The following is a 20,342-nucleotide window of genomic DNA, read 5'->3' as shown; positions in this document are numbered from 1 at the left end:
TATATACTGTAATGTTCTCTTTAAATGCTGCACTACAGGTTTCCTTTCTCGAAGACTTTATTTCCCTTAAGATCCATTAATGTCCTTTTTGACCATTATTTCTTAAGACCTTTTTTTTGACCCTTTTGCTGAGCTGCCCAGGGCTCCCCATGACGTGTGGTCTCCCTCACTGCAGTGAGCACTAAATCCAACTTATTTAACTGAAGCTGTCTTCCTGGTGGTCTCAGCCGGGAGGGCATTAACAAAATTATAGCACCCTCTAAATTAACTGACAAAACATTCTAGGTTAGACAGAAAAGTAATTAAATTAGTTATTTTATTTTATAAACAGATAAAAGCAAACCAGACAATATACTGTGGTTGGTTAAAAATGATTTTTAACATATTTAAGTGATAATTTCTTCACGTGTATATGCTTATTATTGCAATGAGAAAAGATTTAGAAAGAAGGGATTTTTTTTTGGTTTGGTGTTTATTTTAAGGGAATAAATGAACTTGGGTTCGTTTTTAACAATTTTATGAAATAAAGGTATGCTCTGATGAGAGTAGAAAATAAATATTCAACATCTATTCACTAACCTAACCAAAGAAATAAAATGTTCATGCTACCTCTAAAGTTAAAGACACCTGGCAAATCTTAATTATGCCACAAAAAGTCTAGGGAGTTATGTAAAAGAGCAAAGGCATTTGGGGACTTCTAGTGTCCCACGTGACCAAACAGAAAATGCAAGTCATCAGCTAAAAAACAATATTGATACCAAACACTTACATTTTTATGTGCTAGACACTATAAACACTTTACATATGTTCAGTCACAGTACCATATTTCCTCTGCACTAACCAATAAATGAACTCTACTCAGCCATTATAAACCATCGGATTGTGGCTGTTCTCATTTTACGGTTTTAGGCAAATAACTGGAAATACAGCAACATAAGTGTGAGTTCCTGGATGAGGGAATAGATAAAAACAGCTTTCAAGGCCTACATTAGATGTATAGGTTAATGGTAGATTTATAGAGGTTAATTTTAAAGTGCATATTAGGAGAACCCTGAAGAAGCCTCAGCCCCAGCAATATCACGTAGAATAACATTTTTACAAATTCGTAAACATTAAATTCATATGGAACAATCTACAAACAAAACAAAACAATAAACTCTTTAAGAGGCATCCAGTCTTTTATAGACTTCTTCAATGAAAGTTAACATGTTTTTCATCTGGGGTGAATTATGGAGAACATCTAAGTCCTTCAGAAGAGCATTCTGGTTTGGAATTAGCATCAAAATTTCTTTCTGTGGGCATGACAATAATTCACTTTTTAAATTTTATTTTTTGATACATAATTGATATTAACATTAGATTAGCTTCAGGCAGACAGCATAATGATTTGACATTTGTATACACTGCAAAATGATCACCACAGTAAGTCTAGTTAACATCCGTCACCAAACACGGTTACAAACTTTTTCTTCCTTGTGATGAGAACTTTTAGATCTACTCTCTTAGCAACTTCCAAATATACAATACAGTATGAACTCTAGTCACCATTCTGTCCATTACGTCCCCATGACTTATTTATAAATAACTGGAAGTGTGTACCTTTTGACCACCTTTACCCATATAATTGGTTTTCAACCTTTCATTATGAACAATGTTATATGTATGTTCTTTAGAGAGAATGGTATAATAAACCTCATATCATCTTCACTCAGCTTCAATGATCATCAACTCACTGCCATTCTGCTTTGAAATCTATGGTATTGTTTTCCCTCTGCCCATTCCCATTCCTCTCACCCTAGGTAGATTTGAGACAGGAAAATTCTGTTACTTTCTGGGGAAATGTAAAGGCTTTCTACCACTGTAAACACTTACACTATAATACCTATGGGGGTCCTTTTCAAAGGTACGTTAGCAGTGTGCTGTGTACGCCCAAATGGGACACAGTACCGTCTTAGGAAAAGTTGCACGCGCCATTATCAGAAGCACAAACAAAAGCAGCTGTCAGGATTTGCTTTCAGAAGCCCCTCCTACAGCCAGGACTGCACAAATGTGGACACAGCACCGTCTTAGGAAAAGCTGCACACGCCATTATCAGAAGCACAAACAAAAGCAGCTGTCAGGATCTGCTTCCAGAAACCCGTCCTACAGCCATGACTGCACAAATGTGGACACAGCACCGTCTTAGGAAAAGCTGCACACGCCATTATCAGAAGCACAAACAAAAGCAGCTGTCAGGATTTGCTTCCAGAAACCCATCTTACAGCCATGATTGCACAAATGTGTAAAGATATATGCGCAAGTGTGTTCCTAGCATTACCTGTACTAGCAAAAATTATTTACTTCCATCATTTTCACAAATTATTACATTATGGCACATCCATACAATGGAATGCTATACCGCTATTGACAAGAATGAGATGTTCAAATTATACTGTCAAATGAGAAAGATAATTTTGCCTTACAGTTTATATCATGGATTTCATTTGTTTTAAAAAAAAGGAATAGCATATAATGTTTTTACATATATACAATTTGTAACTGGTGATGCAGTTAATATGGTAAATTGGTACTTACCTGAAGTATGGGTGCTTTGAGACTCTTCTGAGAAAGTTCAGGAAGAGAGAGTACCTCACTATCTATTTGAAACATCTAAAGTAGAAAAAGAAAGCTACAGATTATTTCATAAAGCTAGATTATTTCAAAAGGCTGACTTCTTTTATTACACTCAAAAGCTGTCTGGGTAGAATCTAATCATGAAAAATTATATCCAGATTCTAGCGATACTTTGTTTTTAAACAATTACCTGTTTTACCTTCCTTTCCTCTTCTTCTACCTCACTTCTCAGAACATGAACTTTGTTCTTTAGGCTGTGAATATCCCCAGTCATTGACTCTATGGTCTCCACTATTTTATCTGTTTCTTCCTGCATCAGAGAGAGAAAGCTAATGTTTTAAATTAAATATACTATTAAATGAAACCCAAACAGCTATTAATATATACATACATATTTTAAAAACACCTTATATATTGAAACACTTCTGGAAGAAACTGATAATTTTCATTTTTCTTTCAGAAAACAGACTCCCTAGAAATTGATTTACCAATGGAACAAAGATGTATGTGAAGCTTTCCTCAAAAACTTACCAAAACTGCAGGCATGAGATATCCTGGAAGACCTGTGTGAATCTAGCAGAGCCCAAGGACTGATGGTAGTAGGTATAGGAGCATTCCTTAAGCAGTATGTAACAGCAGAGAAACTCTAACTTTAACTTAGGAACATCTGAGTGCTATTTTCATTTGCCAAAAGAAAGAAATGCTGAACATTAGGGCAGAGATAGTAATAGAAAATGAGTGGCAGTTTCCCACCTAAGAAGAAAATATAACTTACAGGGGAAAACAAAGAGAAAATAAGAAATGAATGAAATGAGTATAATGATATCAGGGGTGTACGGATTGCAGGCCACACATAGTTAGCCAGCTTCCAGGTTTCTAAATGGTATTAAGTACTGCACTGCTTTCAAATCTAGTCCTAGCAACAGCCAAGGATAGCACTGCCCCTGGGGATCAGGGAACAAGTAAAGAAGCCACACAGAAGTCATACAGAAATAATAACTCTTAAATCCTGTGGAGCGATATGGTTGATACTTACATTTACATCATTCTCCAAATACTGGAAGCCGAATTTTTACCGTCAACTATAGTAATTTTCCTCAGCAAATATATTATGGCTTCTAGTAACCATTAAAAAGGGTACCTGCAGAGGTCTGCAACTGCCCATAGGCTGTTTTTGATCAGTCCAAGAGCTATGAATGGTTTTTACATTTCTAAAGGATGGTTAAAAAACAAAACAAGACTATGCAACAAAGACCATACATGGCTCAAAAAGAGTAAAATGTTTATCACCTGGCCCTTATAGGAATAGTGTGCTAATCCCCAAGTACACAAGACTTTGGGTCTGTGAGCTACACTTATTAGACCAAATAAGGTCACATTCTTGGGTTCCAGGCATTAGGACTCAGACATATCTTTTGGTGGGCCACCATCAACACACTACAGAAGGGAATGAATAATAGCACTGAATGAAGGAAAGGGTTAATGTAACAAGAACTAAAATTTTTCAGTATAATTTAAAAAATGAATTTTGTTCCATTGCTTTGGTTATCTTCTTTGGGTATTCATACCATATCCATGCTGTGTCTTTTTTGCCAAACATTTATATTTGTCACTTTTTCTCAATACCTTAAAAAAATGTCATTCTTTTTGAGTCTTAAAATTTTCTTCTTACTTTACCTTTCATTTAAGTATTATTCGTTCTGTTCATTTGCTTATTGCTCCTTCTAACTTAGTCTGCATTACTAAAAGTTTTTTTTCTTTTAGCTCTAATTCTTTCCTGAGTTCCATAACTTCATTTTTTAGTATTTCTAATATTTATGACTTTTTGCATACCTTCTATTCTTTTTCTAAATTTCTTTCGGCTCACTTGGGAAATTAGGTTAGCATTCATCTGTTTTGTGAACACATATTTTTGGCATGCTTTTGTTGTCTGTAAAAATGTTACTTTTTGTCCTTCTTCTAATATTTTCTTATGTTAACTCTGGTTGTGAGATCCAGAGAGATTAAAAACTATGCCCCAGGGCTTCCCTGGTGGTGCAGTGGTTAAGAATCTGCCTGCCAATGCAGGGGACACGGGTTCAATCCCTGGTCCAGGAAGATCCCACATGCTGCGGAGCAACTAAGCCCGTGTGCCACAACTAATGAGCCTGTGCTCTAGAGCCTGCGAGCCACAACTACTGAGCCCACATGCCACAACTACTGAAGCCCGCACACGTAGAGTCCATACTCGGCAACAAAAGAAGCCACCACAATGAGAAGCCTGCGCACTGCAACAAAGAGTAGCCCCCGCTCACTGCAACTAGAGAAAGCCGGCGCACAACAACGAAGACCCAACACAGCCAAAAGTAAAAAATTAATTAATTAATTAATTAAATGAATTAAAAAAAAAAAAAAAAAACTATGCCCCAGCAGGTCCTATACCATTTTCTCGGTACCTCTAAAAGACTTTGTTCACCACTGCCTTTCCCTAGCACCAGCAGTGAGAGTTCAATGAATGTGTCCTTGTTGCATGAACACAACTTCTCTTACTGGTAACTGATACAGGTTTTGGAAAGTCATCACCAGCAGTAAATCTAGGCTGCAGTGCGAAAAAACCATTCTAAGTAAGGCACATTAGAGAAAACTAATAGACACAGATAAAACCTACAAACTCCTAGTTCAAAGACTCTTATGCCAATGAAGAACTCTTATGCCCAAAATGCCAACAGTGCTTCAACTGAGTAACTGACTGTCAAGCAAACATTAGACTGTTGTGATGTTATAAGAAATATACATTTGATTTTCATCCCTGATTCCTGGCACAGAGCTTCCAAATCCTTGGCATTTTATGAATGACTGAAGTGGGAGGAGCACTTTTTGTGATTCATAATAAGCCCCTTTCAACCATACCTGAATTTATGCTAATGAATAACTCATAGAGGAATGGAGGCTGGTTGCCAGAGCAACTAAAATCCTGTGATCAGAGGGTTGGAACTTTCAGCCTGGATCCTTGATCTCTGAGAAGGGGAGAGGGCCTGGAGACTTAGTTAATAATAGATATGCCTACATGCTGAGGCTTCCATAGAAACTCTAAATTACTGGATTCAGACAGCTTCTAGGTTGGTGAACACATGGAGGTGCTTGAACAGGCATGGGAGTTCCGTGCCCCTTCCCATATACCTTGTCCTATGCATCTCTTCCCTCTGGCTGTTCCTGAGTTGTATCCTTGATAATAAACCTGTAATAGTAAATTAAGTGCTTTCCTGAGTTCTGTGAGCTGTTCTAGCAAATTATCAAACCGGAGGAGGAGGTCATGGGAAGCCCCGATTTGTACTTGGTTGGTCAGAAGTACAGGAGGCTTGGCCTTGCACTGGCACCTGAAGTGGGGGCAGTTCTGTGGGACTGAGCCCTTAACCTGTGGGGTGTGTGCTAACTCCAGGTAGTTAGTGTTAGAACTGAATTAAATTGTAGGACACCCAGTTGGTTTCCACAGAGAAGTGGAGAACTGCTTGGTATGAAAACCCCATAAATTTGGTGTCAGAAGTGTTGCGAGTATAGAAAAACAGTTTTTTCCATTTAAGTCTATTTATGCTTTTGGCACACAGAGATCCAGTTTTAGGTGTAAAAGAGAAATGCCACCCAGTGTTACAAAAATCACACTATCATTTACTGTCTCTGATTAAAGACTATTTATTCTCTCTGATTTAGTACTTTATGTAAATATTAAATGTTAAAATAACATTTACCATTATTACACTTTAAAACATTTTAAAATAACCTTTAAAAAAAGTCAAGCTCATAGAATCAGAGAGTACAAAAGTGGTTGCCAGGTGCTGGGGGGCGTGGGGGAAATAGGGAGAAATTGGTAAAGGATACAAACTTGCAGCTAAAATGAATAAGGTTTGCAGATCTAATGTAAAACATGGTGACTATAACTGATATTACATAATTGAAATCTGTAGTATATAATTGAAAGAGAGTAGAACTTAAATGGTCTTACCAAAAAAAAAAAAAAAAGTGAGATGACAAGGGAAATTAACTAGATGGGGGGAATCCTTTCACAATGTATAGTTATATTAAATAACCATGATGTACACTTTAGATATCTTACAATTTTGTCAATTATATCTCAGACAAAGCTGAAATTTAAAAAATAACCTATATTAATGTTATCCAACTGTTCATTAAGTGGGGGAGCTAGTGTCAGTAATGAAAATATACTCTTGCAAAGTAGTAACATTGGGATGAAAGTTAAATACAATCTCATACAATGAAGAAAGTGAGGCAACCACTAAAAAATACCACTCTATAAATTTACAGTATATGTAGAGCTGTTGCTCACAAATAAATCCTTCCATTGTTATTCTCAATCATATGGAAAATCTGGAATGACCTATTTGTGAATGGTGAGTTATTAGAAATCATTAGGGATGCATTCCTTGCTTAAACTACCACCACCTTGTATTTACTAACAAAGGTTAACAAACTTATTGATTTACAAAGTTGAATTGCTAACAAAGACCATATCTACAAACTACTTCAAAATGGCAAATGGATATATGGTCCAATCTGTTTTGGTTTTAATAATTATTTAATAAGCCCCCAAGGTTGCTTTTCTTAATTGTTCAAGTATCCACTAATTAAAAGCCTGCAGTTTATCATGACAGCTAATATTATCTCCCACTATCTTCTACAGAATAATGATTAAGAATCACTTGCCGTGAATTCGGACTAATAGGTTTGCATCATAACTGTGAGCACTCTGTCTAAGGTTCAGCTAGAAATGCCAATATGTCTCTTTTTCACACTTGTAAAATGTGAAATATAGCACAGGTCTCTTTAAGTCATTAAAGGCTATAACTGTAAAGTGCTTAGAACAGTGATTAGAACATAGGAGGCCCTCATTACATGTTATCTATAATGATTATAACAACAGTAATGATGATGATTGTGTTCTTCTTGCCAATAAAGTAGCATATACAGGACAGAAAAACTAATATAATGTGTTTTGAAATGCTACAGCATTTAGTGATGAATTCCTATAATCTGATATTTAAAGTCTGATGATCAAAATAATACTGCTACTTAATTACAAATACATTAGAAATAGTCTTAACTTTAGAGGCCCAAAGTTCAGGCAAAGTTTTTGGTTTGTTAAAAAAAAAAGTTAATGAAAAACCTGGTCCAAGATCTAGTATTTGTTATTAGAAGAATATCATGACAATTTAAAAAACTTTTTGGTCTTTTCCCCCTTCCCCTCTAAAGATGAACTCCCTGTTCAAACTTCATACCTGCAATAATGCCAGACCCTCTTCATTAGCTCTGTGCTGTGCCCTTTCCATTTTCAGTAGACTTGACACATGAGTTAAATCTTGCTGCTTTTTGGGAGGGACTTTCAGGGTTTCACACAGTTGCAGCAATCTTACGGATAGAATAAAAACATAACTTTATTTTTGAGTACCGTTAGTACCATTTTTGTTTTTTTGTTTTGAAATACTGTCATCCTCTTTCTTCCCTCATATTCCCAAGGGCTGTAATGTTCTTTTTTTTAAAAAAATAAATTTATTTATTCTATTTATTTATTTTTGGCTGCATTGGGTCTTCATTGCTGCACGCCAGCTTTCTTTAGTTGTGGTGAGCAGGGGCTTCTTTTGTTGCGGAGCACTGGCTCTAGGCACGCGGGCTCTAGAGCGCAGGCTCAGTAGTTGTGGCACACGGGCTTAGTTGCTCTGCAGCATGTGGGATCTTCCCGGACCAGGGATTGAACCCGTGTCCCCTGCATTGGCAGGCAGATTCTTAACCACTGCGCCACCAGGGAAGCCCTGTAATGTTCTTTTATTAACAGTGGCTAATCTTAGCAATAAGTCGCCCCCCCAAATCCCTGACAAATCATCATTTAACCTTTCAATTATATTTCAATCATTTTTTAATTGCATAACTGTATTACCTTTTCTTTAGGAAGTTCATATGATATTGAATTTTTTCATTTCCTCTAACACTGTTACTCAAAATTGCTCTAGAAGAGAAAAAATAGGGTTTGAATAAATATTAGTTTGAAACATAACTAGTATAATCTGTTTACTTTTTCTCTCTGATTTCTTTCAAGTACCCCTTTTTACTAGCCAGGCAGAATCAATCACTTTTTCTTTTATGTTAAATACATTTAAAGCAGAGGAATAATCTAAGTTCTTTTTATCACATTATATTGTTGTAATTAATTTATAGGTCTGACTCTTCTGATAGATTTCAGCTCCTTGATGGCAGAATCCTGTCTCTGTATTCCTTTTAGCATGTTAGCTGCCACATAAAGTATCAATTTGAGCTAACTTCTTCCTAAGGTATCCCTCACCAGAAAAAGTTGTAGATAGCAGATCAAGCAAAGATTTCAATTTTATTCCACTGATGAAATTCCAAGTTTCTGAAATTAATAAAGACATTTTTGCTGAATGCTAAGGCCATCAAAAGACATTAAATGAATCTTCTTGCAAAAGAGAAAAACACCCTATCACCATAAAGTAGATAATAACATTTAAAAGGATACTGTCTATAGGAAACATATAAGCAGAAATAGGAAGAGTGAAATGGAAAAAAATTTCATACTCACATTATTACTGATTCCATCATAGTTTGCAAATGTTCTCTGCTACTCTTCGAAAGAGGTTGCCAGGTTTTTCTCTTGTGGGCTGCGATCTTTACCTGTTTTAGATTAGTATGCTTTGCTTGTCCTGTCACCGGTGAAAGAAGAGACTGTTTTTTCTAGAAGTTTGTATGTTTTTACTTAAAAAGTGATTCAAATATAAATTTATCTAAAAGAGCTAATGGAATTATCAGAACCAATATTATGAAGCTGTATAAACTATTTAATTTCCTTTTTATTGCATAGCCATAAAAGGCCAGGTGTTGAATATGAATATACTATTGTTATGTTAACTAAAATACTATTAAGTGATATCACGGATACAAACTCAAGACAATCTTAAATAAAGAACCAAGCTACAACTATTAGGATTCAACATAAAAGTCTGGTTCTCAGAAATGATCTGAATTAAAGGACTTCATTGAGAAGACTAGAAAATGATTTCTGCCAAATGTTGGATGGCAACAGAAACAAAGGAGATTAACCAAACCACAAACAGATAATCAGTGTCTACTAGGTTGTTGATATTATTCTACTTATAAGAAATAAACAAAGGAGGTACACTATTGGCTCACATGAAGATTAGTTTTGGAGAGAAGGGACATTAAATAATTACATTTCAAGTATGCAAAGCATTACAGAAGAAAAAGTCCAGTGCACCATGGAAGTATAAAACCAGAGGACCTAACTTGGTCTTGGGTGAGGAGAGGTAGAAAATTCTTCCATGCCAAAGTGATGTTTAAGTAAAGATGACTATTCCAAACTAATTTACTCCAGACAAACTTAGTGGTTCCAATCTAATCTAAATAGTGGTGGCAAAACAGAAGCATATTTGTCTCAAAGAGAAGTCAGTAGGTATGTCTGTATATCACAAATCAGTAATAATTCAGACTGTGGTACACTTTGAATTTCTCTTGCTCCTTTCAACTTAGAGCCCTACACAGTATTTTGCTACAGGTGGTAAGTAAAATTTCAGTTGACCAAAAGAACTGACCAACCAGTACTACTTATTCTTGCAAAAATAAGAATGTAACTGTTTATTACTGTCTTTTGCTTATGCAGAACTCATAAACAAGATGCTGAGAATTTTTTCATAAATATAGATAGCTTGGGAAAGATAGGTTAAACAAGACATAGAACAGGAATACCTTCAGAAGACAGATGTTTTGGACGACTTTTATTTTTTTTCGCTGTGTTTCTAACCTAGAGGGAAAAACACATGTGCATGCATAAAGAATTAAACGTTAGATGAAAAGATACTGCTATTGCAATAGATTCGTCATGTATGTTGGAGAGAATTCATATACCTTCTGGCAAGACAGAAAAAAAGTATATTGCTACTTCTACAGAAAAAGGATGTGTATTTATCACAAGCAGAGGATATACTAAAGCAACTCCTGAACAATGGTGATAAAGTATAATAGAACTGCATATGGTGTCAAAGATGTTTTAAAGAAATCATACTCATCTTGCCTGTGAAACAGTGTTATATACTTTTCCTGAAAAACAAATATAGGCATTGTCTAATACAGGGTAAATAAAGAAAAAATGTTGATTATTTCTTTTATGGTAGGAAGAAGCTAATTCCTCCCAAACTAATTTTTCTCTATGTTAATAAAAATCTCCTCCACCAACTGACAAGATTCTCTTGTCTTTTAACATATGAATGCCATAGAATCTGTATACTACATTCCCAGTCTTCCTATTTAAACACCTTAGCAATGCCCCATTGCACTTCTTCCCTAAAGAATTCTCTGATCAATATCTTTAGAAATTGAGGTAAACAATTTTTATGTGAGAACTTTTACAACCCATGTTGCAACAGCTCCCATATAACAATATATGTGGAATATGAATTACTATAATTTGTAGTAAAGCTGACCTTTAGTCTTCACATACTCCTTTACATAAAACAAATGATATTTCTAATCAGAGTCCTGAATGATAAACTTGGTATTTCATTACCTCTTTCTCTGATAACTCCGCTTCTTCATTATCAATTTTTCTTTTTGGATTTCTTTTTAAATGTTGAGACCTTTTCTTAGAAGGATTTGCTTTGCTAGACATCTTGATGTAAACAGAACAACTACAACAGTGCTTCAAAATGTCTGTAAAGATGAAAAGAACACTAAAGACTTGTTTTATTTAAAACATTTTGTTAAAAAGACTACCTATAAATATTCCAAATTTGCCTTTAAAAAAAATCATAAAGAAAGTTTGGGGATAGTATTGTGTGTTTTTAAAACATTTAAATATATTTTAAAACAAATAACATTGGTTCTCATTAGAGTAAAGATACCTAATTCAATTTCATTCCTAAAAATTTCTTCCATTTGTATAGCAATAAAAAATCTTATATAAAAACACTTTTACACCTCTTACTTTATACTCCCCCATACAATAACGTTATCTCTATATTTAAATCCAAGAAAATGGAAATATATAGTGCTAAATTGTTTTACTCTGGTCACAGATAATGTCAACTCAAAGAATAACATTCAGGCCTTCTTATTTTAGGCTTAATGGATTTATCATTCAACTTAACGTCAAAGATGGGAGACGATCATTTTTAGGATTATACCATGAATCTACGTTGTAGAAATTCATGTGGTAAATTCACTCATAAGGAATTAAGAATTAAAAAGTTAAGCTTTAACTTTTACTGGGTTATGTGCATTTTAACAAAAGCACAGAAGTATACTGATTACTCTGTCTTCTCACACATTACAAAACAGGCACCGGAGTGGGGATGAGAATGTCAATGACAAAATTTAGAATAATTCCTTTTCCCCATTTAATAGTTCTTTATCACCAAACTCATTTCTGCTAAAAGAAACAGAGGGATAAAATATATATTCCTGCACTAGATCATAAAGAGCAGATAGCTAAGAAATTACGTACACGTTTGGTACAGTACACGTGAACACAAACCCACATACACACTCACACACACAAGTATGCGTGGTGTGTACATTACATATACATATTTTTCTAGACATATATAGTTAGATAAATAGATAAACCAGTCACCATTCCTTTTCTAAAAATTCAGAGTTTATCATATTACTACAATTTAAATATACACGCAGATTTAGAGACAGACAATAAAGTGCGTACTCTGGATAAATCTATTCTCTCAAATTTTAAAAGGAAAGTTCAAGCTTTTCTTTTTCCCATAAGACAAAAAAATAGTGGGAAAGAAAGAATTAACCGAAAGATCACAAACCATACTTGGAGACTACATGTCAGATCAGTTACAAAAAGCAGTGGAAGCTGAAATACACTTTACCCTGCTTTTGAACAATGTGGCACCTTATTCTACACCCAGTCTCCTCTGCTGCATTCCTAAAATGTCAAATTCTCTCAACTTGACATCCATGCCATATACTTCCCGTACTTAAAAACCAATCCATATGAGAGTTTTGCTCGTGGACCTCTCCTGGAAGGACTGCCATGTACAGTACAGTTTTTCACTGAAGAAGAGCATCCAGGTGAGAGAACAATTGAAGGCTGAGATTTAGTCCTCATTCCATTTAGGAGACTAAAAATGGTGCAAATTCCTTCTCACTCTTGTTATTGAGAGGTGAAGTATATGTCCCCTTGTCTTAAATATTACAGACTGTGCAGCGGTTTGAGCAGTAGAATATGGTGGAAATGATTCTGTACCAGTTTCCTGGCCCAAATATGAAGAGGCTAGCAGCTGCAACTTCCCCTTGCTTGGAATATTTGCTCTTGAAACCCAGCTAGCACTCTATGAGGAAGGCCAACACAGAGAGGAACTAAAGACCCAGGCAAAAGCCCCAGATGAACTCCCAACCAATAGCTAACACCAACGATTGCCAGCCTCGCGCATGTACCTGACAGCTGACACTGCGTGGAAAAGTTATAAGTCAACCCTACCAAGTTGTTTCCAATCACAAACTTTGGAACAAGATAGGTAATTTTTTTTAATTAAAAAAGAAAAATCCTTCCGTAATACCTACCTTATAACATCCAAACTCTTTACCATGACATTTATAGTCCTTAACAATCTAGACATGCCAAGCTTTCCATACTTCTCTCCCACTACTCCTCAACTGCATCTCCCTCTCCAGATAGACTGGATTTCCGGAACACACTGTGAGTAGTGCGCATACTCCACCAGAGCTGCTCTCTCCTGTCTGTGCCCAACCTCCTCTCCGATCATGAGCCACCTGCACCTGAACGCCTTCCTAACTACTCCACCTCAACGCTCTCTAAAAGTCTGTGGGCTCTTACACTCTCTTTCATTTGGCACTTATTTATAGTTTGGTTTTGTTCATTGTTTTTCTTGATATTCTTTATTCAGGAACATGTAATTCAGTGCTACTCCAAATTTGATTTACAAACTGTTTGTTACAGTCTTTTAAAGTATAGACATTAAAAGTATTCATTTAGAAACTTTTTTTTTTTTTTTTTTTTTTGGTACGCGGGCCTCTCACTGCTGTGGCCTCTCCCGTTGTGGAGCACAGGCTCCGGACGCGCAGGCTCAGCGGCCATGGCTCAACGGGCCCAGCCGCTCCGTGGCATGTGGGATCTTCCCGGACCGGGGCACGAACCCATGTCCCCTGCATCGGCAGGCGGACTCTCAACCACTGTGCCACCAGGGAAGCCCCATTTAGAAACTTTTATGGCAATTTGACAACAATTTTATGTACGTTAGATCTGGCCAAAAAAGAACTGGCTTTTTTTTTTCTTTTTGTTAAATTTTTCTAATAATTCATTAAAAAAGACTTTCTTTTTAAGAGAAGTTTTACGTTTACAGAAAAATTCAGCAGAAAGTACAAAATTCGAGCATACCCCCCCTTCCCTACTATCAACATCCCATACCAGAGCAGTGCATTTGCCACAGTCCATGAACTGACACTGACACATCCTATCACCCAAAGTCTATGGTTTACATTGGGGCTCATTCTTGGTGTTGTACATTCCATGGGTTTGGCTAGTATTCAGTTTTAAAATTGTGTTTTACAAAAGTATCAGTTGTGACTGATTAAAAATTAAAAAAAAAAAAACACCTAAAATTGGTCCTTTACCACAGACAGTCTGAAAAGCTCTATTTTCATTGATACCTACCTGAGGTAATTAGCCATAGTGCAGAAAGTTCCTCCACCTCAGCACTATTAACATTTTGCATGGGATAGTTCTTTGTTATGGGGGCTGCCCTGGGCACTGTGGGATGTTTAGCTACATTCTTGATCTCTACCCACTAGAGGCCAGGAGCCCCTCCCACTCCTCCAAGTTGTGACAACCAAAATTGTCTCCATACGTTATCAAATATCCGCTGGTGCAAAACTGCCCGAGGTTGAGAACCACTGCCAAGAGCCAGCCAGGGATGAGGACAAATTGCCCAGGTTCCAAATCCCAGCTCTGGGGATCCCAATCCCCAATCTGGGGTTGGGGATCCCAATCCCAGGCTTGGGGAACTAAATTTGCTCACTTTCCCCACGGCTAAAAGTATCAACATCAAAGGCTTTTGTAAAGCTAAAATTTTGTACAGAACACATAAAGTGTCTAGAACTTGGGACATAGTAAGAACTCAATAAATAAAATATACTGTTACTATTGGGCTAGTTGTAGCAATATACAAAAAGGAAGAGTAAACTTTGGCCTGTTTTGGATCCACAGGAAACCACAGGCTAGTGGTAGTAGCTAGAGACATATGAAAACAATTCCTATGTATATTCAATTATACACAACGCGACAAATGTTACGAGACAAATGAGTGAATATCTCAAACTGGTGTGGGTATTGGGGGGGACATACAGAATTCAGAGAAAAAAGTAATATTTGAATTACATTTTGAAATATTTAGCCAGAAGGGGAGTAAAGCATTTGAGAGAAAAAAAGCCCGTTGGCAGGACACTTCAAAAGAAACTGGTCAAAAGGAAAAAAAAAAAAAGAAACCGGTCTGTTCAGGGACAGAAAAAATTCAGAGAGGCTTTGACGTGTACGGGAGCAATGGACAGAAAAAAAGACTGGAACTGTAGTTTGCAGCCAGACTATATACTGCAGTAAAGAATGTATTTACACTGTAGGAAACAGGGAAGTACTCTAGGTTGTCTTGTTTTCTTTGCCAGCGTGCTGAAACTCGTGGAAGCCACCAAGCTAAACCTCTGTATGGGCACAAAAGGTGAGCACGACGTCTGGCAAAACTGCAAATACGCAATGTTTACCCCTTGACAAATGAGGCCTCGGGGTAGCGACGCTGCCGACGCAGCTTCCTTAAGGCTCAAAGGCACTCATACTAAGGCTGCACTTCGCCCCACTACTGACTGCGGGAGAGGTTAAGGAGGGAGAACAAGGATTACGATGATTCGGGGAAAGGAGGGAGGAACCATGAATGGCTTCACTCCCTCCTTGCGAATCAAATACCACTTTTTCAATCGTTGGCTCCGAAGGGCACACCTGTACGGATCTCCCTGCTCTTTGAAAACCACCTCAAGCTCCTCAAACACGAGTCGCGGAGTTTGCCACCAACGCGCCGGACACAAAACTCATCCCCAAACTGGAGCCACCGTCAGGGAAAGCGCTTTCACTACTCACCAAAGACGCCTCTTGAATCCTTCCAGGTGCGGCGCTCAGAGGAATTCGCGCCCAAACCTTCCAAAGCCGCGGAGACCCGGAAGTGAACCCGTAGAAACCGGAAACGCTTGTGGAGAAAGGCGGGAATCTAGCCACGCCCCCAACGTCATCGGGAGCGCTCCCGCGAGAGTGCAATGAGATTGGCTGGAAAGAGGGTGGTGTCGGCCAACGCCCCCGTCCCGTCCCGCTGGCCTTTGCGTTTGCTTGGTAGCAGGCCCAGCTTTGGGGACCTTTTACTTGTAGGGCTGGGGGCGCTGAGGTCCAGCCGTCCTCTCCCGCAACCGCGGTCCGAGATAGGCCGACCCGTGAGTAAGACCGTGCACCTTGAGGCACGTCAGCCTTTCAAATCCCTCCATTCTTCAGACTCCTCTCTCCCCCCATACCTATCCTCTGAGCCTCTGTCTTTCCCTCCTCCCAGCCTCCCAACTTCCTCCTTCTTTACTTTACGACTGGGAAGGGATCCCACTCTCCTCTACTTGCTTCTTAGGTTTAGATTCTCCACCGACCGCTCTCTTTCAGCGAGGGGGAGTCCGGAGGTATTGCAGGATAGAAGGTGCCTTTAATGTCCCAGAGGCCATGTCGCCATCTTCCTTGGCCCCCCAGGCACCCCGAAGTTTCTCTAGGCCGAGGGCGATTGTAGATTTCAGAGGGATGTGCTGGCTTCACAGCTGCCTTCCGTCTAGGCCGCGGTGATTGTGAGGGTTTTTTGTAAGAGGTGGCGGGAGTGGAAGTGTCTTTCTGTGTACAGATGAAGGTAAGGGTGAGAGGGGGAAAGACAGGTCTAAAGTTGACATGAAAGTGTAAATTACTAACTTGTTCTCATTTTTATCTTGAAAGAGCAATCCTTCATAAGCTCGAAACTCTGAATAATCTGTTTGTGTATGTGTGTCACATTTAAAATCATTTGAAGATATTCTCCCAATATTTTCTTATGGTAAATGATTTATTTATGCTAATAGTACATTTAATTGGCATGCTATATGTTGTCCTCTCCAAGCTAGCTTTTCTTGAAGTATTAGTGCGGAACCACATGTAAACAAACTTGAAAGTTATTTGATTCAGAGCTGTATGTAGGTGTTTTACCCATATTTTTTGAGGGTGTGCTTCATCGTTGCTCTTAATACATTCTAACCATCAGTGACTTATTATATTTGCTTTGCATGTTGCTTCTTTGGATGCTGAAGCCTCTCTTGATGGATATGAGGAGAATGCAGAAATCCTGTTGCCATCAGCAGAAGTTGTGTTCTTATCTAAAAGTGATGTCTATTTCCAACCGTTACCAATTTGCCATGCAATTTTAGGAAGTCACTTATATAATATAAGGCTCTTTCCTATCATTTATCCAGGTTTAGAAAAGCCCTACCTGTATTTTGTGTGAAATGAGTTTGATATTATCTGTCTGCAATCTAGTCTCAGGCAGTTTTCAGATTACTTTTTATATCATTACTACCCTAATAGTTCAGTTATAAATTAATTATTTTTCTCACCCACCTTTTAAGCTGGTACCTATAGCTTATGGCTCACAAGAACTTGGATGACAAGGACCCCATGGATTTAATAGAATAAAAATCATTATAGTTAAAAAAAAAATAGGAATTGTTTTTGTTGTATTTCTGTTTCGACTTTGTTCTATTTACTTTTTTAACTAGTTGAACACATTGCATTTACAGTTTTTTATCTTTCACTTAATACTTTTTGAGCCTATCTCCTTTTTTAAGAAACCGTGCATAACATATTTTAAATTTTAACTTATGTATAATAACTTACAGATAAGTGCACACATCATAATTGTAAAATTTGAGGCATTTCCACAAATTGAACACATCTGTGTAATAGGAATTCAGATCAAGACCATCACCCCAAAGCTCCTTTCTTGCTCCCTTTCTCTCCTAGTCACCATACATAACCACTCTTCTGACTTCTGACATCAAAGATTAGTTTTGCTGAAGTCCTAAACATATTTTAATAGCTATATAAAATTCTATAATTTGTATATACTGTAATTCACTTATTTCTGCATTGTTAGATGTTTCTAAGTTTTCTTTACTACAAGTAAAACTATAGGGAACATGTATTTTATCTAGTAACTTTCCCAGGACTGATGGCCCTCAGTGGAATGGCATTATCATTTCAGAGACCTTTTGTGCATATTGCCAGTTTGCTTTTGGAAATAGTTAAATCAGTTAATACTCCCACCAGTGGATTGTCTTTTGTTTCACAACTCCCTAACAAATGTTGGGTATTCTTATTTTCTTTTAAGCTCCACTAAATTGATAGGTAAGAAATAGTATGGAAAATAGAATTTTAGGCTCACTTTGCTGTTGCCTTATCTACTACATGGCATGATGAATATATTGATAAAATTTGCAACTCAAAATCTTTTAAAATACTAGGCTCTACATATTGAGACTATATGACTCTGACAAGGATTTAGTAACTCAGGTGAACAGTTACTGCTTTTCTGTGTGGAATTTTGATCAAGCCACTTTATTTCTGTATTTCTCTGGACTTTAATTTCTACATCTGTAAAATGATGAAATCGGACTTAGTTACCTAAAATGATGAAAAAGACTCTGCTAATTATGAGGAATATACAGCTCTGATGTTGGATCAGTTTATAGAATAGAGGAGAATATATATAGTGTGTGAAATTTTATATACGTGTGTTTTGTATAAACATAAAACATATCTTATATAAAGAAATATTTTATATGAACATTAAAAAAACGTTCTAATATATTGTAGTGTGGGAGATGATAGATGTATAAAGAGGGAAACAGAGCTCTGTGGTATGGATTACTGAAGAGGCCATTTAGCTGAGCTTGTAGTTTCAGGGACAGGCTGTGAGTATATTAGTTAAATGCTTCCTAGGTTTAAATGCTCTTCTGTGCCTCAGTTTCCTCATTTGTAAAATGGGGATAATATTAGTACCTATTTCTTGGTGGTGTTACGAGGATTAAAATTGCTGCTCTACATAAAGTCCTTAAGGAGTGCCTGTCACATAGAAAGCTGCGCATACTGGAGGTGATGCCTTAGCCAAAGAAGAGTATCTAGGTCGATGGAAGAGCAAGAGCATGTCCTGGAACTTTGATGTATGCAGGGAACTGTAGGTAATCCAGTATTTCTAGAACACAAAAATGTGTAGAGGTCAAAGGCAGAGGTGATTCTGAGAGATAAGCAGGGATCAGGTCATGGGGCCCTTGAATACCTGTTTCGTTCACCACTTTTTTCTTCAGCGTCCAACACTGCCTGTCATAAAGTAGGTGTTAAATAAAAACCTTTTGAATGAAAAAGTTAGTTAGGAGGCAATGCTCGATCCTCTACGTGATGCAGAGCCTTTGAAAAATTTTACGAGAAGTGTGATACATGATCATATTTTCATTGGTGTCAGTGTGTGGAGTGGATGAGAGGTGGTAAGACTGGTCAGTAAAACCAACTAAGAGTCTCTTGAGGAAGAGGACTAGAACTAGAACAATGATAGCAATTGTGGAAAAGAGGGACCAGAGTTATAAGATATCAGGTGGAGGGAGCAGCAAAGGAGAAAAGATGAAATCATACTAATATACCCTTTCTTTCTCTTTTCCCTTTTCACCAAAAGCTCCTATTTTGCTGCTCTCTTATAAATACATATGCACTGTGTTTCTTTTTCTAGGTCAGTTCTTGTTCCTGTTGGGTGTTTTCCATGCTCCATCATGTTGAGGGCTAAGAGTCAGCTTTTTTTGCTTTCACCCTATCACCTGAAGCAGCTGAAAGAGTCATCAAGCTCCAGGCTTATATGGCAGCGACTTCTGCATCAGCAACAACCCCTTCACCCAGAATGGGCTGCCCTGGCTAAAAAGCAGCTGAAAGGCAAAAACCCGGAAGAACTAATATGGCACACCCCAGAGGGCATCTCCATAAAGCCTCTGTATTCCAGCAGGGATACCAAGGACTTACCTGAAGAACTTCCAGGAGTAAAGCCATTCACACGTGGGCCGTATCCCACCATGTACACCTTTAGGCCCTGGACCATCCGCCAGTATGCTGGTTTTAGTACTGTGGAAGAGAGCAATAAGTTCTATAAGGACAATATTAAGGGTGAGATTTTAGTGAGACGTAATATTTATGATCAAACATACACTTCCTCATCTTGGTTTTTTTGAAGGTAGGCTGGTTAATCTCTATCAAGGTAATAGTCACTTTATAATATTGTAGTTAAGGCTATACTCTGAAAAAAAATGAATGTTTTTCAACTTCCATGGTCAAAAAGATAGATGACCCAGAATAAATTGCTAAATTCTTGAGAGTAAACAATACTTACATGCACATTGCGTAAAAGGAATTAGGTGAAGTGAAGCTGTATGAAGAAAAGAGACCTTGGCTTTGCCTTTGAGAAGATTTTACTTAAAACCATCAGGATAGGAATTGGAGGGGAAAATGGTTTAAGTGATGACCAAAGAAAGGAATAAACAAATGATCATGTACAAATTTTAGTTTTTTTGCCTGGTTTTCGTAATTCTATTTCCCATAA

General features: G+C 37.4%; 2 protein-coding genes across 5 annotated transcripts in view; one reads left to right on the top strand and one right to left on the bottom strand.

The window, feature by feature from the left end:
- Window positions 1-349: 349 nt before the first annotated feature.
- On the bottom strand, window positions 350-15,878 carry CENPQ (centromere protein Q). 2 transcript variants are annotated; one of them, XM_081245473.1, is made up of 9 exons: window positions 15,794-15,878; window positions 11,195-11,337; window positions 10,378-10,432; window positions 9,197-9,317; window positions 8,540-8,608; window positions 7,884-8,013; window positions 2,804-2,923; window positions 2,575-2,649; window positions 350-1,292 (listed from the first exon to the last, which is right to left on the bottom strand). In XM_081245473.1, exons 2-9 carry the CDS (start codon window positions 11,294-11,296, stop codon window positions 1,161-1,163), a joined length of 804 nt encoding a protein of 267 aa, XP_081101599.1. In that variant the 5' UTR covers window positions 11,297-11,337; window positions 15,794-15,878; the 3' UTR covers window positions 350-1,160. The 2 variants fall into 2 exon arrangements, with proteins under 2 accessions (XP_081101599.1, XP_081101598.1); XM_081245472.1 differs by having other exon boundaries at window positions 2,813-2,923; window positions 15,794-15,871.
- A 105-nt stretch (window positions 15,879-15,983) lies between these two features.
- The window catches only part of MMUT (methylmalonyl-CoA mutase), a 28,059-nt gene continuing 23,700 nt past the window's right edge, over window positions 15,984-20,342 (top strand). Inside the window, exons 1-2 of one of the 3 annotated variants that reach the window (XM_081247163.1) lie at window positions 15,984-16,137; window positions 19,485-19,909. In XM_081247163.1, coding sequence (XP_081103289.1) covers window positions 19,525-19,909 — 385 coding nt within the window. In that variant the 5' untranslated portion in view covers window positions 15,984-16,137; window positions 19,485-19,524. Of the gene's footprint in view, window positions 16,162-19,484; window positions 19,977-20,342 lie in introns of those variants that run through there. The other 2 variants (XM_081247164.1, XM_081247165.1) reach the window with 2 other exon arrangements.

The sequence above is a fragment of the Mesoplodon bidens genome (genome assembly GCF_964165515.1).
Source record: "Mesoplodon bidens genome assembly, chromosome: 10".
Lineage (NCBI taxonomy): Eukaryota > Metazoa > Chordata > Mammalia > Artiodactyla > Ziphiidae > Mesoplodon > Mesoplodon bidens.
The sequence above is the reverse complement of the archived record's forward strand: the minus strand, read 5'-3'. Positions and strand labels throughout refer to the sequence as shown.